Source organism: Brachyistius frenatus, unplaced genomic scaffold (assembly GCF_029030835.1).
Source record: "Brachyistius frenatus isolate BFR_SWC_R1_liver_20210118 unplaced genomic scaffold, ASM2903083v1 Contig_39, whole genome shotgun sequence".
Classification (NCBI taxonomy): Eukaryota; Metazoa; Chordata; class Actinopteri; family Embiotocidae; genus Brachyistius; species Brachyistius frenatus.
This window is the reverse complement of record NW_027210638.1, coordinates 238,625-265,137: the sequence shown is the minus strand read 5'-3', so window position 1 is coordinate 265,137 and position 26,513 is coordinate 238,625. Positions and strand designations below refer to the sequence as shown.

The window sequence follows — 26,513 nt, the reverse complement described above, 5'->3', positions numbered from 1 at the left end:
CTGAATGGATCAAATATAATCTGAGTTGGATCTTTAACACCATGTAAAAAGCCACGAGGAAAGTAAAACCAAAAACACCTCCATCTGAATCTCGGTCAAGGCCATCAACACCTGCCAAAAGCACTTTTAGTTCACACCTGCACCCTGATCAGCATCTACAGTTCAAACACTTTCCATCACCATTTCAATTACCGTTTACTATCACCATTTACCTTTCTCGCGCCTTCATCAGGAGTCACGCTTCTCACATCATTATCCACAATTACGACAGACACAGCCTCAGTTGGCCACTTTATGCCAACGTGTGTATATATCTCACAGGTCTGCTGGTCACAAGCCAGAAAGACATTATCCAATGGATGAAGAACCAGCAGCAATCTGTCTGATGCTTGCTCAAGGAGAGGATTTGGCTGGGATACATCTGATTAATCTAAAATAGAGACAAGTAGAATAGAAATTTGACAAATTGTCATTTCATATTCAAATAAGGGAAGACTCCAGCCAAAACTGAAATTACATTATTTCTACCTGCCCCACCTCAGTGCTAAGAATCAATGATGATTCTTGTGTGGAGAAAGAAAAAAAAAAAACTGCCAGCCTGATATGAATATTTACACACTTCATGGAGCCCCATTTTCAGTAGTGGCTACATCTCACTTAGAAACCCTTAGTGCGAGAGGGGACATGTTATTCATAAGAGGTTAAGTGAGTTGACCTGCTCAGATGCCTGCTAAATGGAAGACAGTCAATTAGACACACAGACCAGCACAGCATAACAGCTTCCTTCCACGCCAGACAGCCACAGCAGACTCGTCACAAAAGGCAGGCTATTAGAGGAATCCTTAAAATGAGGAACACAGTAACATCGAAAACGTCGGCATGCGGTGAGGTCTGTGATTTTAGAGAATAAAAGAGGCTTTCACGCTCTTTCGCAAGTTACTACAAAATCACAACAGGTAAAGGATGCACAATGCAAGAGTGCAACTTCAGAGCATGTACATGCGAGCACTGGTAGTGGATACGATATAATGAGCACCTGTGCAGTGTAGCGTGATGAAACCTGAAAGCTCTGCATAAATTCAACCTGTATGGGGCTTACAATAAGTATTCTTCTTTACTTAGAGGTTTTGCATATCCATCCAGAGTAGACAGACATACGAGATTCATTGCTGGGATACTGTGCGAATTTATACCATAAATCCTAAAGAAAACGCCACAACTCACTGAGCTGCGGTTCCTAAATGAAACAAGCCAGAGTGGTAACCTTCAGCCACTCCGGACCCTCCTCATCAGAAAACTATATCTAGTCTGTTGCTGGGAAAAAAAAACCCACAACTGAGATCAGGGACAATGAAATGATCCCTACGTGTCAGTCACATACTGTGTGTGTACTTGCGGGCGGTGTACACTTCTCAAGGACATCATAATCATTGGATATCACCTTACACGGACAGCTGCGGGATACGAGTACACTCAGTGTTAAATCGGTAGTAGGTGGTGGTATATCAGATCCAACACTTTATATCAGTGTTGTTGTTTTTTTTTTATCAGTTGTCATTTTCTGTAGCTTCATCCACTGTTACAACCAGCCGCTGCGCACGGCGCAGGGATGCAATCAGGTCTTGGTAATAAGAAGCAGAACAGCAGCAGGTGGGGATCTGCCCAACCCCCTGTTATTTTTTCCACAGCTGACTGGCATGCCTGCGACCTCTGAAGCCACCTTCATGAACAGCCCTTTGATTATTAATGTTGGAGGCGACGGGCAAGTTTTCGACCTGGCCCGTGCTCTTTACTTAGTCTAGAGAAGGAAACCATCGTTAATTTATGAGGCATTCTCCCTGTCTGTGTCACATCTTCTTGCTGTATATCAGGTCCATAGCACGAACCGAGCCGGATCAGTCCGTGAAACTCGGCAGAACAGTTGCTTCATGGAAACATTTGCCATAAATTGATTCAACCAACAATTCCTCTAATGCATAGAGACTTTACGTGTCTGTAGTGTTACTACTGGCTTGATCAAAAGCTATGGTATCTGACAACTGTGACTTGTTCCCATAGTATAGCTGCTCTTATGATTCTTTGTGGCATTAAAATCTCCACTGATGTCACTGAAATATACTGTTAAATATCCTTTTAAAATGTCTTAAGGGAACGTTATCCATCAGGGTAAAAGACAAGACTCCTATAGAAAACTTTAAAGTGTGATAGCAACTCGCGATGAATACACGATGTGTCTGGGAGGGAAATCTACCTTTTCCGTAGTTGAAGTGCAGTTTGATGGTCTTGCCCTGGTTGATGTGCAGGTAGGTGAACCACACGGCGGAGGTGAGCAGGACCAGCAGCAGCAGGAGCTTGAACTGCTTCCGGATCTTCTTCACGGGGAAGCGCAGCATCCTTGCTGAAACATCCTCCGGTAGCCGCCCGGTAGATAGTCAAAACGGGTCGGGATAAGCGGTCGCTGCTGGGTTGCGTTTGTTCGCTTTGCTCTACTGACGGACTACTTCTTCCCAGCGAAGAGTCACAGCGACGGCATTCCCGGGCAAGCCTGCGTGTAAAACAGGGAGTGTTAACTACAGCCTGAGAGCGCGTCTCCTTCCCCCAGATCCACGGGGTGACGGCAGCGCCAAACTCGTCGTATCCTCAGATCTGGGTCCAAGCACCTCGGTGGCAGTCATTGCTTATGAATGCAACCCGGTTTCTCCAGTTCCCTTATGAATAGCGTGGCTTGTAAACAGGCTTCCCGGTTGGGAGTTTGCAGGCGGCTGGGAAAGCGGGGAAAAGGCTGCAGAGCAAATACCGCTAAGTTCTGTTAAGAGTGTGACCGAGGGAACAAAATAGCAGTCCGGGCGATAATCTAGACAAATCCCCTGCAGCTCAAACCCTCGCTGACACCGCGACGTTGATTATTTTATCGGCTACTCAAGGATCATCCCCGGCCACGGGGTTTAGCGTGTACAAAGAGCAAGAAGTGAAATTTAGTTTCCATGTGGAGAGGCAATCGGATGTAGCATTTCTACAGATGGGTCATTTAATATTTCCAAATGAGCAGAAACCAAATGAAGGGGCCGGTCAGAGAAAATAGGCTAATGAAACCTTTGACGGAATTTGCAAAGGCAACGTGACCAGGGAAAGGTTAGGGTGGCAATCGGCCAAATGTCACAGCCCTCTGCGCTCCATCTTATTGTTAAACAGCTGAAACGGAGACTCTGGCTTCCAGTCGACGGCGGCGGATTCAGATGGAGCGCGTTTTTATTGAAGTCCTGGGAGAGGAGGGGCGATCAGCTGTCATCCTCAGACTCGGGTGGGTTTGAAGCCCCAGCAACGAGCAGATACTAAACGACGCAGGTTAAAAAAAAACTGTGAACGCTCCATGGCGGCGTACCAAGGCGGGCTACTCAGCTGTGACAGTCCGGGGAACGGATGCCCCATGTGCTCCCGGTCGGTCCGCTAGTCTTCACAGCAGGTGCATTTTTCCACCCAATTCTCCCCCCCCCAAAAAAAAAAAAAAGTACCCGCGCGGTCCGAGTCCACGGCGCGCGCGAGAAAGATCGCAAGCAAACAACCTCAATCCGGATTAAACTAATAAACACTGATATGATGCTAGCAGCGATGCACTGCCTTGTGTTGTTATTCTGTCATGAGCTTTTTTCCCCCACTAAAACGCCGCAATGGCATCGTCAAAACCCGCTTGTCAAACGAGCGCAGGAAGAAAACCAAAAACAGCTGAGCTCAGGAGGGCTCGCGCGGAGGAAAAAAAAAAACAGCAACAAGCTGCGATACAATCAGGAGATGACATGGTTTTTGTTTTGCTACAATGAAACACGTAAGGGTATCTCTCCCTTCAAAGCGCAGCTCAGTACGCCCATCAATTGAGCATCTTAACGGTGCGGAGCAACCTAACCTGAGAGGTGGGGCGATTGACAAGCGTGGCGTCCAATTAGAGCCCCGGAAAGGGGTCAGAGGAGGCGGGATGACTACGTTTGCCCTCACCGTCGCTTGGTAGGCTACCAGTGCGATCCACCATCCAATAAGCGGAGCGCACAGCCTGAAAACTTGTTCAGCTCTCCAATTCTAACCATTTCCACCAGATTTTTAAGGCCCCGTGGCGATTAGGTGAGCAATGATTAGTTGCTTTTCGTGAATGACAAAGGAATACCTCGAGAAATGAAACTGCTGACATTAAATTAAATGGAATGATGACTTAGTCGTTTTAAAAACAGTACATGGGAATCATTGTTGAGACACAGCAGCTTTTTTTTTTTTTTTTTTTTTTTTTAAATGTATGTATGAATTTCTCTCAGGAACACTCATTCTTATTCATTCAGTTGGACTGGATCCCCTGTGAAATCAGATTTGTTTTGTCAAACGTTTGTTTGTAAAAAAATTTTTTTTTTTTAAATCGATTCCAAAATCAAAACGGAGTGATTTGCCAGTCTATTTACAAGTTAGTGTCAGCTATAGAGGTGACAAAATTATTGATTATTTTTATTAATTTAATTTGGAGGGGGAAATCTAATTTCCTAATTTAGCACCTGCCCACACATTACTTTACAAAATCAGGTAGGCTAAAATGCAGCCTTTGTGTTTGAGCTGTGTGGTGACACCCTGCAGAGCACTCAGAAGGCACGCTTGACTGCCACCCTCTGGTCGCAGATAAAAGAGCAACGACTACATTAAGTGAGGCAACAGTCTTTACAAATTTTACTGCTGAAACAAGGTTACTTAGGAGACCAAACACATGCAGACAAATAATGAGGTTATATTCCATCTCAACATCCACAAAATTACTTTTGAGCTCTTTCTAGAGTGAAAAGATTTGTGTTTTTACTTTCATATTCTAGCTACAAATTAGTTACAACAGACCTTATAAATGTCTCTGGTACATCAAAGTGTCCCAGTGTCGGCTAATAAAAATCCTATTTAAAGATTTTGTTTGTTTTGATTTTTCGTTTGTGTGTTGTTGTTTTTTGGGGGGGTCAAAAGATTTCAGATTTATTAAAGGCTCTGTTCCATAAAAGTGTCCCACTGTCTGCTGCTAAATTGTTGTTTGTTTTTGTTTACTTTTTGTTTGTTTGTTTTTTGTGTGAAAGAAACTTTCAAATTGATTAATAGCTCTGCACAAGTAATGATGTTTTTATCATTCTGGTTAATTAGACCTCTGTTAATGTTGGGCAGAGTGGTATGGTGGGAATTATGATGTCATCCAACACAAAGGTAAAAAAAAAATCAACTGATCTTGTACAGGTTTAGAACATATAGTGTGCTGCTCACAAGTAAAAAAAAAAGAAGTATATTCAAAACAAAGTATTCATACTCATACAACCTGGATTTGTGAGTGTGGTAATGTATACTATTTGCACACGATGTAATTAATTTAAAAAAAATGACAAATCTTCTCATAGCTGGGAAAAAATGACAACTTATTTAGATGGAGGTGATACAATGAAACTTTTAGAAAACAGTTTGCTTTGAAGTTTAAGATTCTGTAGTCACAAAATAGTTAAATATATTGGCTAACTGAAAAAAAAAAAAAAAAATTCCTGTAATGATTAGTATCTCGTACACTGTATGTATCGTGGGGCATTGGAATATAGAGAATAATGACGTTATTACCTGTCCTGCTCTGACAGGTGTCATCAAAGAAGGGTTTGAGGGAGATGTCAGTCATGCCCAATCTGTTCACACCGACACAGCCCCAAAGAATATTTCTAATCAGCAGACTGATTTCAAACTTTTAGAAAACATTTTGCTTTGAAGTTTAAGATTCTGTAGTTACAAAATAGTTAAATATATTGGCTAACGGAAAAAAAAACGCATTCCTATAATGATTAGTATCTCGTACACTGTATGTATCGTGGGGCATCGGAACATAGAGAATAATGACGTTATTACCTGTCCTGCTCTGACAGGTGTCATCAGAGAAGGGTTTGAGGGAGATGTCAGTCATGCCCAATCTGTTCACACCGACACAGCCCAAAGAATATGTCTAATCAGCAGACTGCAGGAAAAATAAAATGTGTGAAGGAAATAAAAGGAGCCTTTCATATAAACCTCTAAAGAACAAGTCGTCCTTTTAATGTATCTTTTATTTTCGGTTGACAAAACCCATTAAATACGTGGTTTTATCCCCTGTTGGATACATGTCATCCAGCTGCAGCGATGGTACGCTACTGATGGCATTATGAATCGAGATGATGGATCAAAAGACATGACACCTGGCCTGTAAGAATATGACCTCAATTTAGTTTGTCCCAGCTGTGCCTTCTCAATCAGTTGCCCGACAAACCATAATCCTCAGTCTCCATGGATTAATAATGTAATCTTCATGGCAAACACCGAGCGTAAATGAAATGCTTAGGTATTCATCTGTTCTGTATTGAAATGAGTACTTAGTGAATGACCTCAGCCAGACATCATTTAACGCTGAAACAAAAACTTCACAGCATTCACCTTGCTTGGGCTGTTGCAGGGAAAACTGAAGGTATTTCATCATAACTACTGGGTTTGAAAGTCATCCAAAGTGTGTAATCAAATAGTTTCATGTACTGTTTTCTTTTTTTCTTTCTTTCTTGGCTGCAGGACATTATCATGGTCCTTTTGAGGTCCTGATTCTATTCCTTTTCATGCTGTTTTGTCAGACTGAAGACAGAAACAAGCCGCTTCTCTCCTCAGTCAGTGTACCTGATATCCTGTTTGTTTGTTCCTCTGTTATTTCTGTTTTATCTATGGGCAGGCAAGCGTCCAATTCACAGCGAGGGAGCGGCACACTTTGAAGTCACATTAAAAAGTTTCACACATCACATTTGAGCAGCACAAGGAGACGTTGTAAATTGGCTCAAAGAAAGGTGTTGTTATCGGAAACCCTTTCACATCCAGCTGATTTTTAAACTCATCTCAACGAATTTAACTAATGTTGTTTCCACTCTCTGCATCTCCTCTCACTCTTTAAATACTACAGAAACATTTGGCAACCAGGCCAACCCTCCAGGGATCTCCACGCCCGGATGAATCTTGGACGATGAGAAGGTGGTGTACAGTGAAAAGATATGGACAGGCAGGGTGCTCCAGGTGGGAATTGATAGAAGCAGACGAGCTGCTGTTTCGTTGGGAATTACAGAGACCGTGCCCACAGGGAGGGGTGAATGCCCAGTTGGCCGTGACAGGTGTCGACATGTGGCACTGCAGTTATGATACCATTGAGCTGCACAGCCAAGGGGGAAGGTATACTCAGGGACTCATAATGCACAGCACATCATCTCAAGACTATGAAGATGTTTGCATTTCAAACAGAGAAGATTTGATGCAGACAAGCAAGCGAGGACAAACTGGTCTCTTCATCAAGGCTGCTGCCATCTTAAAATGGTAATTTTTTTAAATGTCCCCTCCTTATACTCATCCAACATCTGCTTGTCTGTCTTTGTGTATCTCTGCCCATCTCTGTCTGTCCTTCAGCCTTCATCTCCTTCAGTCTAACACTCCTCCTCACTCTCCTTTTTCCTGGGCAGCACAGCAGCCCACAGGCTTTGATGAGAGGTCTGAGCTAAAATGTCACAGGGATTAAGAGGTTTTGCCTCCTGCATCCCTCCAGATCAGTTCTGGCCGTATCCCCCACCGGGGGGGAAAAAAAAACAGGTGCAGAGTGGCATTTCTTTCTGCTCCGTTGTGTCCTATTAAATTTACTCCTGGGGGAAACAACATTCCTCCGTGTTTACAGATGAGTAAGGATGAGACAAGAGATGGGGAAAGGTCAAGAGAAAGGATGAGAAGAAATGAGGAGAAGACGAAAAAAGGATACATTTAGGGGAGCATGGATGACGGGAGAGATGATTCTGGAAAGGGAAGAAATTGTAAAATTAATTTTCTTCATATTTATGTATCAGTATCAGCTTGGTACAGTGGTCCATATTTAATATTCAGCAACAGCAAGTGCACAAAAACCTTACAGTAAAATGTAATGGTAGAGATGGTGAAAAAGTTGAATCAATTCGAGAGTTTAACTTTATCATTTCTACCCTCATGCCCAGCCCTTTCAAACCAAGACGGGCACATTGCACTCATCAGCTGTCAGACAGATTTGAAAATTAGTTGTCTCCAGACATGTGTAGCTCTAAAGGAGCGTTTACCATCTCATAGCTACAGCTGTTGCCATATTAAACAGTTTTCGCTGACTGCAAAAAATTAAAGTAGTAGCCCCACACACACACTCATTAGTCACCTTAACCTTTACAGCATATGTGAAACTACTGGATTTGTCTTTCCAGAAATCTTTCATTAGCAGTGTTGTTGCCATAGTGAATTATTGAGTAAGCTACACATCCCCATGTGAACAAGTCTAAAACAGAAACAGTAAAAATAGCTCTGATGTCACTGTTGTATTAGCTGTAAACATGTTAAATTGTGAATTCTTCTCTTTTCTTAGTTTGTTCTGAAGATACTACCCCAATGATGCATGCAATATCAAAAGACATGGTTTGTGTTGACAACACACTAGCCTCTTTGTCAAAGCAGAGATTGTATTCATCAAGTAGCCACTAAAGAAGCTCAAACAACTGAAACCAAAGTGACTACCTCGGTCTCAGTCTTTCATTAAGAGGGAACTAGCTGCTTGCTAGCTTTCTCAAATTCAGTGCTGACAGAAAAAAAAAACAGCAGTCACACAAAATAAATATCAACCAACTCATTCATTCTGTTTTGTGCTGAGAGTATGAATGTGCTTAGAAAAAAAATCTAGGTCATTTCTCCATCATTACTATGCTGGCCAGGTGTAGCGCAAAGAGGATTAGAGGGAAGTAATGCCAACGGGTCTCTCTGTGTCTATCTCTTCTTCTTTCTCTACATCTCCCTCTCTCTCTTACTCAAAGCAAACAATTTCACATAAATGCTCTCTGCTGTCACCTCGAAGAGCATATCCCAAAACAAGTAGTCCAGGCTTGTATTAAAACAATCTTGTAATACCCAGCTCCAATGGTGAGCTTGTTTCATGCCCATTAAACAAGGAATATTTCCTAAATTACAATTCTGACATTGTGTCAGAGCATAAAAGTGATCACCAGAACATTTCATCAACAGATACTGTAAATGGCTGTTTGAATTAGCTTTCTTTCTCCTCACAGTCACAAAGAGTGGGATTGGGATTGATCCAACAGAGCAGCCAACGTCAAGCCTCGCAGTAGAAAACCTGGAATTGTACCAAATGAAGTTGAGAAGAGCAAAGACAAAGTCAACATGAACGTTCATGAATGATGGGGCAACAGCGAGACAAAATGTACCATATCAGTTTATCAGTTATACGTATGACATTTTAGATGATGATTAGTTGTCATGCAAATAATGTGTGATTAACAATTTAATTGTCTTTTTCTGTTCATTTTATGCCACTAACATAGTATAAGTTTAATCATAGGTTAACAATACACCTTATGAAGAGGAAGAGCCATTTGTTGGCTGTGGTGTTTGGCTTAGCAACTAAATCCATGATGTCAACGTAAGTTGGTCATCGAAATGCAGTCGGTTGAATATAAGACGTGAAGCACCTCTAGTTAAACAGTTGGTGGCGCTAATTTTCCACTGACGTGATATTGAACTGTTGCAGAGAGAAGTGGTGCAACAAGATGACATTATTAAAGAAGCATCATTCAAACCTAAAACAGGGGAAAGCGATATGGAAATAAGGACGAAAATGTGACATTTCCGTTAGTTTCATCTAACTAGTGTTTCATACACATTAATATTAATGATTCTGATGATTATGCAAAATGATTCCTGTCAGCTCAAACAACTGCAATCGGGATTATGTAATAATTGTGACAGGCCTAGTTAGTAGGCTAGCATACATATGACAGTTGGATCTGAAATGACAATGTATTAAATAATAAGTTCAAATATGATATTTATATAAGTATTCTACAATCGGCTCATATCATTAATGAATAAAACTGAATTCACTGCTAAAACTCATGAGCTACTTCACACTTTGTTAGGATGATAGTGCTGTATTCTCAGCTTTACTCCAGGGCGACGCACAAATAATAACACATTATGAGGTACATCATGAAGTAATAATGCATTTCTTGTCAGAAAAGACAAGAGTGCAACACTTTACCAAACAATGCACTGTAATTACATGTCATCTCAGATTAACCTAATAAGGCACAAATGTTAACATTGCCTCTGTGCTATTCAGAATTCATTAACAATGATTACTCATAAATATGATCACAAAAGTAACCTACAGGCCTGTATGCAGAAAATAGCATTCTCATGTCAGAGTTCATTTTTAGTTCTCTTAATTGACAATTATGTCCTGGTTTGTTTTCCCCTTGTCCTTTGGAACTATTCTTGAGTTTGTCTACTTTCATCAAAAGTGTTACCAAATGAAAAAAACAAAACACAGAACATATTTAAAAAGGTTTCTCAAAAACATCTCCAAAACTCTCAGCTCAACAGCGTATTCCCACAGGAGTGTTCATGTCGAGCAATGATTACTTTTGAGGTGGCTGTGGATTCTAAAAAAAAACATCATGAGAGAGTTATAAACACAAAGTTGTCTGGATAAGACAAATCTAAAGTGATGATTTCTAATCCTGTAAAATAAAACATTGTTTCACAAAGCATCTGCTGTCTCTCCAGTTCAGATATGAATACATTAAAACAGAAACATCTTTTAAAGCAATCAGTGTGTGGAGAAAGTAGAAACTTTCATTTTCATCACTAAAAGAGGCCTGGATAAAATAAAAGGCCTTAGTTATTTTAGCAATGTTCTTGGCAGGCATGTGTTAAGGGGCCAGGTGCCCCAGCATGGGTTTGAGTAATTGCTTGGGTCCTTCCTAAAGTATGATATGATTAGCTATATCTGCAAATGCGAACAATTCCTTTCTCTTTTATGAGCTCATCTTGAGAATACACTTCTTGCCAGGCAAACAAACAAAGATATATTGTAATCCCCATCCCCTTCAACCCGATGGACCGTGTTGTGGGTTCAAATTAAAGTCATTCATCTTATGAATTATCATCTTATCACATATACACAGTGCATATCAGAGCCAAAACCTTTTATTTACTTATTTGGAGGACAGATGTGGGCTTGCTTAAATAAATCGCTGTAGTTTCCTCACCACCAGAGACACCTTGTCCTTCCATACAATGGTAATGCAAAAATATTGATCGCAGCCATTTAAAGGTGATGTTACACTGTACTTATACAGTTATTTCACAATTTGTCAAGTCTGTATTATCTTGAAAAGATGTCATCTTAATGCAGTTTTATTGGAAGTGACAGAATTCACAGTTCTCAGTTGTTTTTTTTTTAAATACATTTTAAAGTTTACCTTAAGCTAACAGAATGTTGCAGCTGGCTAAATGGATCAAAAAAATATTACTTGAAATTGGATTTTGTCGTTGATATCGCTGTCATGGCGACGTTAGCTGCTTGAAACGCCCAGCAAAATCAACATAAGGCTTTTAAAGATATTGTTGGACCCCTACTTTCACAATGTCTACCGTGTGCACCTTCCACAAAACAGTAAAGGCCACCTGGTTAAGTTAGCTTTCTGACGTAGCCTCCTGTAAATTCTCACCGAACTAAACGTTTACACAAAAAACATTGGACATTGGAATTGAGTTGGACATTGGAATGTCCTCGTCCCCGTTTGGCCCTTAAGACTCCCACTGCTTCCTGAAATGTTCATCGTTTTGTTTTAATTGACTTTTATAAACTGGTGGAGCTATATTTAAGCTTCTTTTTTTTTATAATCTCAGGATACATGCCCTTAATATTAGTTAATTTAGTTTTAGTTTGTCTGTTAATGATAACAAATAGTTTACTTCAGTAGTTCATCATGAGTTTAGTGCTGGACAAGCTCGGAACAGATGGTGTAAATCTTGCACATCCTGAAGGGCACTGAAGAGACAAGAACACGCAAGGTACCAGACCAACAGAGAATGATAATTTATGTATTATTGTCGAATGAACATCCACATTGTTGCATTTTTAATGATCCACTGAGACCTATGACACTGAGGCAGAAAGGAAAATGTGCTGCAGAGGCTGCTAGAAATTTTCCATCAGCACATGCTCTTTGGCGAACATTGATGTTCTAAAATACTTCACTGAGATGTCCTACAGTGGACCCTCAAACACAATGACCTGCGGGAAATATTTGCATGATGTATCGGTCCAACTCAGGAGAGCGTGGCCCAGCAGACCCAGAACAGATCAGAGCCTTATTTGTGCTGAGACAGGACACAGCAAGTGTTCAAGCTGAGTGCCCCATCGTGGCTCATCCACCAAAAAACAACCCAGAAAGCAGCGGAGACCAAACTGCCAGGATTGCACTGAGAGGAGAGCAGCGAGCTTGATCACAAGAGGAGACATTTGGGCTGGGAGCAGTTGAACCAGAAACCTGAGGCGGAGACAGAATCTGTGAAAAAGTAAAAGACTTTGCTGTAACAAGTAAGTTTGGTTGACTGTGTGTCTTGGTTTTTCTGAAATAATAGAGCCAAGGGGGAAGTAAGAAAAAAAAAGAAAAAAAAGAAGTCCTTTTGCAATTTGCCATGCTTCGTGCTGTGAGTGTGAGTGAGATCAAGGACACTGAACAAAGAGGCAGGGAAGTAGGCAGAGAAAAGAGATGTTCTTGTGTTCTACTTGCAGTGAGACAGCAACCTGTTCAGCACTTCTATAGCTTCCAGTCACTTGCTACTCGTTTAGACTGTAGAGTTATACCATCAAAGAGTTTGCTGTGGCTGCTTAAAAACAACTTCCTATTGTGGGTATCAAAGCTTACATAATTAATGAACTCTCTAACAGAAACATGCTGCGTTTTTATTGCAGGAGGCACATAAATAATTCTGATTATTTATTTTTTCACCCTTCACCTACTATAGTATGACTTTTTTTTTTCAGTCAAAAAAATATAAAACACTTAAGACTTTAGTATGTCGTATAAAAAAAAAGTACTTTAAGTAGTAATAGATGTTTCCTCAGCAAACAGATAAAATCAGATAGAAAACAGTTTGTCCTCCATTTTCCAAGGGATTAGTGTGTTACAGAAATATATTTACACAACTGCAGCATTAATGAAACAATAAAAGGGGCAAATCAGGTACAAACATTGTTTTTCCAAATTAAGAGCACAGGATGTAAAGGAACACAGGAAGTCAGTTAAAATCCTTCCTGTAATGCTGCAGGTAGATTTTCAGGTGGATTATGGGTTAAATGGACAGTCATCGACGAGTCAGCACCAGAGGTCACAGTTCAAACTAAGGTGTATAAAACCAGGAGTGTGACGAGCTCAGTGTACAAATATAAAACGTGATATTCAGCTTTAAAATACACCTGCACAGGTAACACAAGGAAACGTCCGAGCTTCATTTTTTTATTTTTTTTTTAAACGCAGGAACTTCTGAGCGCCGTCGTCACGTTACCTTTCGTTACTCGTTACTTTGCGTTATTTTGCGTTACTAGTTACCTTTCGTTACTTTTCGTTACTTTATGACAGCCCTGCCCGAAGACCCCCGTGTGGTAATATTCGCTCATAGTCATAGCGCCCCCTGTTGGCCACTGGAAATGACACTTTTCCTACTTTCACATTCTACGTCGAGCTGGTTGATCACATGAACGTAAAGTCGGGTCACAATAACCTGAACATGTAGTTGATGATATATTGAGACATTCCTTCGACTTTGTCAATGGGCGTCGCCAATGCGAAAAAGTCAAGGTCAAAGTGTCACATACATCCAGCTTGGTGAGACAATACACCTGATGTGTTTTGCGAGTGGGCGTGGCCGAACGGCTGGAGACAGGAAACGAGACAAAAATAGCACCTGTAAGCGGGGATGCGCGGCCCCTCGCGCGCTGCACGCCGGGGAGACGGCTTCGGGGAGGCGGCGCGCGGGAGTGCGAGGGCCCGTACATCACTGCTTGCAGTTTTAACTGTTCATTACTTTGTATTGTACAGTCAAATTTACACGTTAAAAACCAGGCTGAGAAAACGGTTTGTATTTTTTTATTTTGGCTCAGAGATATATATGGCCTAACACACTGAGGTTTATGTTTCCTAAAAGAAATTTCATTTGAGTCGTAGATACATTTAGTGGCCTGGTTTAACTAGAAGGACAGACTTAGCTTTACTTTTGACACATTTAACATTTTTTCCTTCAGCTACCAGCAGTATGTGTACATTATTTCCAGGCAGAGATGCACTTACACACACATACACAGCTTACACACATGCAGAGGGAAAGAAATGTGGACTGGTCATGAGGGAGAAATCCAAATTCAAAGTACAAGACGAAGAGCACAGTTCATCAGTGGTACAAACGCCATGCTTTATCTCACACAGCAGGTGTGTGGATTACCTTTTTAATTGGATCTTTGTGTGAGTCTGGCAAAGGACCATTGTAGTCGCTGTTAAAAGGGGGATGATAGAGCGAGGAAAGGTCAGGGGAGGAGTGGAGGGAGGTGAGTTTCAATCATCTCATGGTGCGTACCTCTGGAAACACAGACCCAATTACCACAGTATGAAGACGTGTGTTCTGTACGTGTACGCAAACACCCAAGAAAACACAAGTACACAAACACAAGCCCAAGTCTAATCTGAGCATCCTCTTTTGCTATCAGAACACACAATAGGATATCAGCTGCTGTGTGAATCGGTTATCATTGCCCCCCCCCCCCCCCATCTGGTTCCACTTATCTACTGAAGGCAATATATCCCGACTAAAAGATGTTGCACGTTTTAAAAAAAAAGTAGCCCAGGGCTCGTCCAGGACCATGGAAGGTAGGAACCATCCATTAAGATGACCTTCTCCTCTTATTTCATTCTTTGCATTGTAACCTATGAAACAGGGCATGAATTCAGGACAACATGCTATAGTATGACCTTTTTTTTTTATCACATTTTGGACGACATGCTATAGTATGACTTTTGGGTCACTTTTTGGCCGTCACGCCACGGGCACACCGATCGACGAAAACAATTTCTTTTGATAAATTTTAATTCCAAACATGTTAAGAGACGCGCCATCTTTCATGAGTTTTTGAATATGATAAAGCCTCCAAAAATGAAGTTGTTTACAGAGAATAATAATAAGGCAGAGTAATAATTCTTCGAAGAACAACAGGGCTTTCGCACCATCGGTGCTCGGGCCCTAATTAACTACATCAATCAGTATTACGGTGCAATAAAATAAATTAAACAACATTTTATTTGTCTGTTAGGCGGCTGTAGCATTGTAACATTGCTGACATGTTTGCACATGATTCTGATGTTGTCACAGTGGCTGTACCTTACTCTCCATCAGAGCACTTCGGGGTTCAGCATCAGACCTCCGCTGTGGTGGAGTCCTTCAGCCAGGTACAGAAATCCCCAAAAATCCCAGGAGAGTCTGCTCCAGATTTCGAGGAGAAGCTACGCCCGATCACTGCCCAAGAGGGTGAGGTGAACCGCTCCTTTCATTTCACAGCACCTTGAAATTTCATGAAATGCCCTTTGCGTCCTGCAATATCTCTGTTCACATTGAATTGCAAACAACTGTGAACTCTTGAGACCATAGGAGAACTATGTGCAAGCTAATTTTAGATTCTTGCCCATAGTTCGCCTAGAAACTCTGGATGACGCAAACTGAACTCCACTGGGAAACAAAAGTTTTCTGCAATGTGTAAACTTAAGTGTGTTTTCTCACCGGGTGAAGTTACTGCAAAACCTCTCTGATGAAAGTCCTGACAAAGACCTCACAAAGCACAGAGATATTGTGATAGAGTTCTTGTGGTGCTCGTCACTTCCACGGAAGAAAGTCTGCGCTACTTCTGATGAATACCAGTGCCTGCTCTGCATAAACTGTAGGTGTTTGAACCTGATTCACCCTGGCTCTACCTGTGAATTATAGATTAAGAGACTCAAAGATAGCCTGTCACAGTATGCAGAACACTGCAGAATAACCATAACATTAGCATTCATGGGATGATCTTAAACTCACTGGTTCTCAAAAGGAAAACAGGAAGACGCGAGAGAGAGAGAGAGGATTGATCTGAAGTACATTAAACATTCATTCCCGGTGCTCCAGTATGATTTGATGTTGTGTTTGTTAAAAAATAATTTACAATGAGGAAAAAAAGACAAAAGTTTCTTAAAGCTAAGTATTCTCAAACAAATAATAAACATTGACCTGATTTGTCTTCTTGTCATTCATAGGTGAGAATGCAGTATTCAGGGCAAAGGTGACTGGGAATCCACAGCCCAGTGTTAGTTGGGAACGAGATAGTGGATGCCCACTGTCTGACACGATGACAAGTGTTTCTATGACAACATCAACAATCAGCATGTGCTTCAGGTTTGACACTATTTAAACACAGATCATAGCTTTCCTCATTCATTAAAGGATCTAACAGACAGTATTTGTATCTGCAAACAAAACCGAGCCTGTGATCAAAAGAAAACAATGACACTATAGACACTATACTAAAATGGAGTCAAAACTATTAAGTCTCCTTCATTTTCTGTTGTATATCAGAATCTGTTTGCTTTCATTGTGTTGTGTGATATAACTGCACCATGACTAATGCAAAACCAATATGTTATTCAAGGAGGGTTTTTTTTTTGTTTGTTTTATTTCAGTCACACTATAATTCGTTTGTAGCTTTGAATGTTTCAATGCACTCAAGTGTTTTTTCTGGCTGCTTTATTGATTGCTGTGTTAATTTTAAGACAGGTTTATCATATGTACACACAGATGCCACTCATTTTGCCAAATTCACTTTGTGACTTGAACTCCAGCATCTGAAAGTGTTTCTCTCAATGATTCCACAATGCATTCAAATCTAATCGCGTTTACCGAGATAGAGTCAAAATGCATCGCTTTGAAACGTTAATGTGACCATAACAGACTCTTGCAGAGTGCAGTGGCTCTGGTACAGCCTATCATTAAGCTGAAGGGCTCTGCCATCTTGGTTCTGTCAACTCAGACAGCACACCATGCATCATGACGAAAAGTAGATAGAAAGAAAAAAAAAAAAAAACTCTCTCTGATCCTTTTATCTATAACCACACTGGAGTGGATTTAGCGCTTTCTCTGTACCAGCCGGGGAGCTTAAGTGAAGCTTAAATAGCTATTATAAAGCAATTAACTTGTGGGTGCTGACATATGCATCTCCCCTTGCCATCTGTTTCTCTGCTGAGGGATGACTATTAAGTTCCAGTGCTAAATGTTTGCTGGGTATTCCTAGCGTGGCACTGCCTCCTAGTGCTTCAAGTAAGTACTGCAGTGGGATTTAAAATGATCCCCCGATGTAATGACAGTTTGAAAATAGTCTCACAGTGAGGATTAAGCAAGCGATTTTAATTCATTTGATCTAATCTGTAATGCATCACTTCCACACCAGATTAAAAACCTGAGCCTTGAGGATGCAGCTGTCTACAAGTGCATCACCTCCAACAAGCACGGAGAAGCCACCTTCTCCATATCCCTCATTGTTACAGAAAGTGAGTCGAACCCTTTTATAGGATGCCTGCATATTGTGTGAACCTTTCCTACTTGTGATAGTTATTTAGAGCTTTTCAGTTCAGTTTACGTGCTTTCTTTTTTTTTTTTTTCTTTCATTGCCTCAGGTGAAAGTTGTTCTCTCTTTGTTTCTTGATTCAGCGACGGACTTCAAAAAGATGCTGAAGAAACGGTAGGAGCACAAGCTCGTTGTCTAATACTAGCCGTGACACTCCCAGAACCTGTTAAGGTGTGATGGAGCTCTCTCTGATCCACCCCCAGATCTTCTTTTTTTTTTTTAATGCATCCAGAAATATCTACGGGAAGAGATCTAAAGAGATGTGCGGTGTACCCGTGTTGCCGCAGGGACAGAGGAAGATGCTTTTGAGCTACCATCGCTCATATCCATATGCTATCAGTCATACATGCACACAAGCGCAGCACACAATTATATAACTGCATGTAAACACACATGCACACTTGTTTCCCATCTTTTTCCCTCTGTAGCAGCGTGGGAAAGAGAGAGGAGAAGAAGCCACCTACGGAGGAGGAGATGTTAGAAATCCTGGCTGGAGCTGACAAGAAGGACTACGAGAGGATAGAGCAGGCTTCACCGACTTCAGAGGCATCCTCAAGAAGCTGAAGGAGATGAAGAAGAAAGTGGAGGTGAGCCTGTCATACAGAGAGCTTGTTCACATGCCGCATGATCACATAGAAAAGAGAAGGTTTGGGATATGGTGTGAAAACAGCTGAAAATAGAGCAGGATGGAGAAGAAAAAAGTTTACACAGTTACTCAGCATGGTGGTGACAACAAAAGTCAACTACTGTGAAGATGCAATGTCATGCCATTTTTCGTTGTTTGTTTAAAATCTGCAAATGAGTATTTAAGCATTTAATATCTTACCAGATGGCGCGCGTGCTGAAGCCCCTGGAGGACATCACTGTCAGAGCCGATGCCAACGTCGTCTTCGACACCGTGCTGGAACTGAAGGACTCAAACACAAAGATGCAGTGGTTTCTGGTAAAACTGAACCGTCGGTTCAGGTGTCAAACTTTGCTCGTATATGGGTGCTTCCATGACATAAACCACTTGCGAGTCCTCCCCTCATGTAGGCATTTTATTTACAATTCAGGGCACAGAGCTGCTGCGGAACCAGTACTCTCACGGGAAATACGAAGTGAAACAGATGGGAACCCAGCACTTGCTGTGTATCTCAAGTGTGAGCTCCAGTGACACGGGCACCTACAGTCTGCATGTTGGAGACACGAGACTGTCAACCCGGCTCAACGTCACAGGCAAGTGCAGAATGAGACTCAGGACTCCTTCTCACTGCTCATAATGCAGATGTCAGTGATTGCATTTACATACACTGTGTCACTTTTACTGTTTTTATTCGCTCTCTTTACCTCGTCATTGGGGCCAGTGGGGTGATTACAGGATTTATTGTAAATTACCTGAATCCTAATTGTTTTTTTTTCTTCTATTGTATCTCTTATTCAGATGAACCACTTAAATTCTTGTCCGACTTCAAGACGAAGAAAGTGACGGAGCGACAGACTGCTGTGTTTGAGATCCATCTTTCCAAGAAGACTGACGCACCACTCATCTAGAAGGTTTGTATGAGACTCAAAAAGACACATTAAATGACTTAATTGCACTTTTACACAATCATATCCGATCTCTTCTGATTGGATTGGAGACTTTTTTCTCATAAAAAAAAAAACTATGTCTAGAAATCTCAGTTACTCCAGTAAAAAGAATACACGAATATATTGACAACATCTGTGTAAAATATGAACACCAGGGAGATATCAGTACAGGACTGAAAAACATAATGTGGAAGCCGTTTTCCCAAACGTGTCTGCTTTGTGTCTTTGCAGGCAAAAGGAAAGGAAGTAAAAAGAGATGAAAAGTTTGATGTGTCTCTGTCTGAGGATAGTCTAACCTACACCTTGAAGATAAAGGATATGAAAATCCACGACACTGGAGACTACACCATCAGTATTGGAGACCTCACTGCCACCGTGCCGCTTTTCATGGACTGTATGGACAAGTATTTCTTGGGTTGTTACTGCAAAATCTTCTATGTCTGCCTTTTCTTTTGTTTTGTATTTCCCAAAAGGGCTGTTTTAGTGGAGCCAGTATTTCTAGGGAAACAAACTTTCAGACAGTGCGGATGAACAGCAACTGCCTTCCCCCCCCTCCCTTCCCTTGAGATTAGAGGGCTCGTTCCTTCATAGCTATGCTAAACAACATCATCTTCCCTATCTTCCAAATAAAGACGTATGGGTAGCATAATAAATCCTCCCTGCTAGTGCTGAGTTGAAAGTAATCCCACCAAATCCCTCCTCACAACAAGCTCATTTATTACGGCTCTGTCTAACAAGATGCTTACTTGCCCAAGGTGCAAGCTGGGGCATGTAAATATCTTCACAAGGACATGTGGCTGTCCTCTGGGGTTTGCACGAACAGAAGCATAGTAATTGGGGTTGTGTTAATTATAGTTATTCATGAGTAGTCTCTCGTTCTTGTTTTTTTTTAACTATAATTCTATGATGAAGGTCTGCTGTATGTGTAGGGCCTGAATATAAAGAACAAACCTATAAAGTGGGGATGCAAACAAATTCTGTTCATATTCTAATCATGTTTTTTTTTCCCCATTGTACATCCAATGGGAGTCATAATGCATGTGCTTATAGTATAGAACTTGTCAAAAACTTGAATTAACTCTAAAGTGACTCTTCCTTTCGTTCCTGGTCTGTTTTCCTTTGATGCAGGGATTCCCGTCAGCTTTACCAGCCGCTTGAAGAACGTCCGCGCGCAGGAGAGAGGCAAGGCCCGCCTGGAGTGCGAGATGAGATCCAAGGATGTGCACGTTCACTGGCTGAAGGATGGCCGCGATATCACAACAAGCCGTCGCTACATCTTCACACGCAAGGGAAAGAGGGCAGAGGATATCATGGAGGACTGTCGGCTGGAAGACGAGGGAAAGTACTCTGTTGTCCGCACTCAGGACAATGACACGCACGAATATGTCTCATCTGCCAATCTAACCGTCAATGGTAATCATTTCTGGACATTTTTCAGTATCAGCCAACTGGTTTGAGGTACAACAATTGACCATAACTGACTCATTGTGAATACCCTATTCAAGTTATTTTTCTTTGTGCGTATCCAGAGCGTTTTGCCTCGGTGAAGAGCGGTATGTCCGATGGTCAGTGTCCTACAGGCTCCCCTGCAGAGATGGGTGTTGTTCTCAATGACGAGAAGGTGGATGGTGTGTGGGTGAAGGATGGAGCGGAGGTAAGAGTTAATATGAGATAAAAGGGTTTTATTAGCTGTTAGTCTTTAAATGCATCCTACGTATGTAAACGTATCTGACCTTTGGCAGTATGGTTGGCAGTGTGTGTCATGGTCCCCAGATGGTTAATCCCAATAACATTTCCCCTAGCACAATCAACAGTTTGATATTTTTGCTTCAGGGAAATGTCTAGAAAAATATTGGATTCAATTTGGAGTACAAAACACAATATATTGTATATAGTTGTTACTTGGCTCAGGGGATTAGTAGGAATGAACCTAAAGCAGCCCCAAAAAAACCAATACTTCAAAACATAATTTTAACAATAAACAATATTTTTATTTCATTCACTCTGACATAAAGTGGGAGAGGAGGGGAAAGGTGTGGTCGTGCCAAACAATTGAAATCAATACAACAAAACTAATCCCGACTACCTATCTCTGAAACGAAACAAACAAAATGACTCCTCTGGCGTCTCTAAATGTCACTTGACCAAAACACAAATACAGAGGGAGCACCGACCAACAAACCTAGTGTTTCTAGACACAGAAAACCACTACATGTGCGTGCCAATGTGCAGGGTACGCCAGACTCACCTACTGTCCGAAACCTCGCACCACAAACCTTAACATGCAGTCACAGCATTGACAGAAACAACCAGAAATGAAGAGCTCCCGAACTCCTGAGGCTTCCTGCTTTTATTCCTGGCTCTCACTGCTGATTGGCCAGCCTGCAGTTGGTGCAACCCATGGAGCAGCATGACCGGCTCCCACAGGTGGAACCCAGTCAACTGATTGACACTTAATGGGAAATGAGGGAGAGAGAAAAAAAAAAGGCAGGGCAGGAGTGGAAAACACAACACCTAACAGTTTTTTTGTGTGTGTGTTTTTTTGTAAATTGTGTCATCAACTATTGGATGGACTCGAACATTTCAATGATAATGCGGATATGTATGCTGCCCAGAAACTGACCCGGATGACTTTAGTGACCCCTGATATTTTCCTCTTTCACCACATTGATTAGTGAATATTTGTGGTTTTGAGTGAAAGTTTTAAAACTATTGGGAAGAAATTTGGAATGTAATTTGGTTTACACCCTCATGTTCACCTCAAGACGACTTCCGAATTTTTTTTTTTAAATCCTTTAACTTTTCATTCATTATTATAAGCAGGTGTATTACTTTAGGGTTTACTTTGTCAAATACTTGCCTGCAAAACTAATGACATTCCCATGAGACTCAGCGGCACTTTGAATTTAGTGTTAATAAGCAAACATAAGCATGAAAACATACGGAGCTAATTACAAAATGTGCCTGACTGCAGCTTCACGGAGCCACTAATATGACTGTAGGTCTTTTAAATTAAAGAATTTCCCCTTGGGGATTAATAAAGTATCTATCTAGCTATCTATCACCGCTTCCAGTCATTTACCCACACACACTTCTGATTTGAATCATTTATTTGTGATTGACATATATAAAAAAAAAAAAAAAGTCAGTGTCATGTCTTGTCTTTGGCGCTACATTTGACAGATTTCAGAGCTTAGTGGAGTTCAGGTGGTGAAACAGGGTGCCGTCCACAAACTGATCTTCTCTGGTGTGACTGAGTCTCATGAGGGCAAGTACACCTTCAGAGCAAAAGGAGCAGTGAGTGAGGCTGTGCTCACCATCGCAGGTAAGTGTGTGTGTTTGATTGTTGAGTAAGTGGATTGTGAACAAACTTCCTGCCACTTTCACACAGAAACACCAGGGAAACATAAATCCAGGCAACTTTATTATGCCTGATTTTAGCCTGCGGCCCTGTTTGCTGCACTTACTAGGAACAGCCAAAGTCAGACATTTTCAACAACTACATTTGGGGGTTTCATTTAAGGTCCTTTAAGCTTAAGCTAATTAAAACCACTCTGAAAACTGAAAAAAAATCAACAGAAGCCCATCCAAGTGTATGAACTCTTTCTGCTAGACTCCCCAGACATCGATCCCTCTGTGGTGGACATGTTGCGGGCCCAACCTGTCACTGTAAAGGCAGGCCACACAGCCTCCATTAAGATCCCCTTCAAAGGAAAACCGCCTCCAAAGGTCACCTGGTACAAGGACGGTGTGGAGGTTACGGAGGATGAGAGGACCAAGGTGGAGCGGGCTGCAGATGGCACCTCACTGCTGCTCAGCAGGTGGTTGAGCAAAGAAGGATGTCATCTTCTAATGATCTTTTCAAAGGTCACACAAACATACACACACACACACACACACACACACACACACACACACACACACACACACACACACACACACACACATAAAGTGCAGGTACACATTTCTGAATATTTTTTCTCACTTTATTAGCTGTGTAAGAGGACAGTGGCGCAATTCTTCTTCGTCTCAAGAGTGACTGTGGCACTGCCGTGGCCAACCTGCACCTCAATGTGATTGGTGGGTGACATCACATATCTGACAGTTAAGTTAAATACAGATTTGCATACATTCAGATAAAAAAATTTGACCATCCAAAGCCTCCTCAAGGAAAAGTTAAGTTACTCAAGCTCTCAGGAAAGTATATCACGATGAAGGGGAAGGCTCCATCGGACAACAGGGGAAAGCAGGTGAACAGCTTTGTGATCGAGCGCCGTGCTGCAGGTAAGAAGTCCTGGAGCAGGGTCGGAGAGGTGGACAGCAGCTCCACCGCCTTCAGCGATGACAAAGTGGAGGAGGGCCAAGCGTTCCAGTATCGCATCAGAGCTGTCAATGTGGAGGGAACAAGTGACCCTCTGGAGACAGAGGAGGTTTGTACTGGAGAGCCCATAGGTGAGATATTTAATTTAAACTACAAATTATCATCAAGGGTGACATCATCAAAATCATCTCTAGTCTATCTCTACTCTAGAGTAAAACAGAAGGATTTTTGGGGTCCAGAGTTGGGAGCTCATTATGTCAACCTCAAACGAGACACAAGCACCGCCTACTGGTTCACTGTGGCCGAGTGCGTCTTCAGCAGCAAGTATACCGTCCCTGGACTTCTGCCAGGGAGGAAGTACTACTTCAGGGTCATCGCACAGAACTCTATTGGTGACAGTGATCCTTTAGACTCAAAGCAGCCTCTCATTATTGCTAATGAGAAAAGTGAGAGGGGAGACATTTGATTTCACGATCTTTGATATCATTGATCATTGATATCAAATGAGTGCTTACTTTCTTGTATTTATGTCTTTTGTATTTATTTTTTTCCAAGAGTGCCTCAGCAGTCTTCGGTTGAAGGAATATGTCTCACCACCTCATCAGGTGAAGCCTACTTTCCTGCTGCCTCTGAAGGATCGTGCTGTTCGCAGAGGACACGACTGCACCACGAGCTGTGCTTACCAAGGACTGCCGACACCACAGGTATAAAAGACATGGCTACTGATATCAGTGCCTGAAATATCTGTGCAGTATTGATTGAAACAATTATGGTAACTTCCTAAGTTGATCCCCTAAAAGTACAATTATTTCCCCTGTGTAGGCCTGCTGGTATAAAGGGGCATCGGAGATCTCAGACTCCCCCTCGGTTTTGGCACAGCACAGCCAACGGCGTGGGCACCCTGGTCATCCCCGCATGTGGAGCCAAAGACCGCGGAGAATACACACCGGTGCTGGAAAACCCTCTGGGGATGGCCAAGTGTTCCTCCAACCTGGTGACATGTGGTAGGTTTTAACAGAGAAAGGGAGCAGAAAAATATATCAATTAAGATTACTGTTTGTTGTGCTGTACTTTACTCATTCTTAATCCCTTTATTATGTCATGACTTCCAGACAAGAATGACAAGAGTCTGTTGGCGAGTCTGACCAATTTTGTGAGTCTGATACCATGAGAAATGCACTTCATCTTATGCTTCAATGACTGTGACTATTCATTTTTCCCAGGGTCTCAGATTCTTGATTTACTTTAATTTCTCTTTTTTGGGATTGATCTCTATTTGTTGAAAATGCTGTTTTTCACCCTTCATCCTTGCCTACACGCTTTGCTCTGATAGTACATCAAATGAACACCAGAGGTCAGACTCTAGCACATTAATGTTTGGGGATTATTACTCACTAGTCAGCTGGAGAGATTGTCCTTTCACTCTAAATCACAAATGCTTTTCTCTCTATAGAAATATCTAAATCTCTTTTTTTTCTCTCTCCTGGGTTTCCAGTTCTTCCCAATTAACTTGCTTGACAAGACTTGCTGAGTGTGTGTCTACATAAGATTCAAAGCAAAAATCCTTTACTATAACAATGCACCACCTCATCACAGCAGATAGTCTAGAGCATGGTTTTCTGATGATTATGCAAGAAGTCAAAATCTAAATCTCACTGGCCCCTGTGCTTTACTTTGTGAGTCTGTGCTGTGTTTGAATCCGGCCTAATGCCATTATGGGATATCAGCCTGCTGCCTGGTGCATTTCACTGTAGATGATTTAAAAAAAAATGCACCATGGCCTCAAAAAGGATCTCTAACAAAAACAGAAATTGCCCCCCAACTGCTGTAAAAAGTGTTTTCTCTGTAATCCATCACTGTATTAGTTATATAATGAAACATTGATGTACCAGGAAGTAATTTGACAAGTTACAACAAACTTAAAGCATGTTTAGTATTTAGTTGCAAATGTTTTGAAACCGGAGACAGCGGATATTCATAGACATCGATGACACTTCGCAACTGAGGCCTGCACTGCGCACATTTTCACTTCTTGTTTTTTTCTTCCGTCAGTCTGATCTCAGCAAGCGACACACGTGTTCAACTGGTTTGAGGTCAGGCGATCAACCGGTCACATCAAGTATTCGGCCATTAACAAGAACTTCATTGTTTGTCTTGTTTATATATCTAGGATTGCTAACCTGCTGCATTGTTTTCAAATCGGGGGAATGTATGTATAAAAATCCAATCATCCATTGTGGTTTTACTTGATTCTTTGAACGTCCACTTTTTAACCCCTCTGTGATTCAGACCAGTGTGCAGAAACATAAGAAAAAGTGTCCCAAAACTTTCCGACTGCGGTGTGTGATGTCTTCCCTCGAGTTAAAGACGCCTGACAGCCTCTTTCAAAAGGCATCTCCTCCAAGTGGCCTGCTGTTGTTTAAGACTTGAGTGTGGTCTGGTAAGGAGCTGCCAAACAGACAGAGGGAGGTTACAAACCCTCTCCATCCTGACGTCACTATTGCTGGCTCCCACAATTCCATTTCTACAGACCCACCGGGGGACTGGCAGGGTCAGGTTGCCAGGTTCAAATCAATTAAGCGGCAACAGGCACTAAACCGACGTCATCGGTACCTTCCGCCTCTTCACCGCTCAGCTGAGGCACAATAAAGTGGAAGTAGTTTGGAGTGAAACCTTGAATAGTCAATCGAGGTGTTTGACGGAAACAAACGACTGCTGCACTCAAAGGGAACTGACTTATCATGCATTTCAGATCATTCTCTCTAATGTTCTATCACAGGGCATTCAAATGACTGAATCTAAGAGATGCTAGATGAAAACTTTTTAAAAGATTTCTCCAATATAATTTGGAGCAGTATTGTTCAGCAGTTTTTTTCATGTTTGTTTGGAAATCTCAGGTCATTTTATTATTTCTAAGGAAGTGTCAACAAACCTCTTTTCATAACGGCTAATACAGAGGTGCCTCATTTTCATCGAAAACTGGACTTCTTTGATGGCAAGACTTTGGCTGCCAATGAATGAGATACAGTTGGAGAGAACTGGCACAAATCCCACGAGAATAAACTT

The 26,513-nt window shown here is 41.7% G+C and overlaps 2 protein-coding genes across 2 annotated transcripts in view; one reads left to right on the top strand and one right to left on the bottom strand.

Moving 5' to 3' along the window:
* b4galnt4a (beta-1,4-N-acetyl-galactosaminyl transferase 4a) overlaps window positions 1-3,858 on the bottom strand; it is a 127,519-nt gene extending 123,661 nt beyond the window's left edge. Inside the window, exon 1 of the mRNA XM_069701857.1 lies at window positions 2,252-3,858. Within this exon, the coding sequence (XP_069557958.1) occupies window positions 2,252-2,393 (142 nt within the window). The 5' untranslated portion in view covers window positions 2,394-3,858. The remainder of the gene's footprint in view (window positions 1-2,251) is intronic.
* A 10,912-nt stretch (window positions 3,859-14,770) lies between these two features.
* LOC138622791 (immunoglobulin superfamily member 22-like) lies at window positions 14,771-24,811 on the top strand. The gene is given in 21 exon segments (XM_069701844.1): window positions 14,771-14,777; window positions 15,301-15,432; window positions 16,191-16,285; window positions 16,288-16,329; window positions 17,378-17,487; window positions 17,639-17,674; window positions 17,983-18,074; window positions 18,077-18,141; window positions 18,384-18,497; window positions 18,610-18,772; window positions 18,978-19,090; window positions 19,358-19,520; window positions 20,255-20,539; window positions 20,656-20,780; window positions 22,310-22,451; window positions 22,740-22,950; window positions 23,121-23,199; window positions 23,263-23,893; window positions 24,100-24,151; window positions 24,270-24,451; window positions 24,560-24,811. Coding segments are annotated over 21 exon segments (2,898 nt in total). The 3' UTR covers window positions 24,619-24,811.
* The last annotated feature ends 1,702 nt before the right edge of the window (window positions 24,812-26,513 follow it).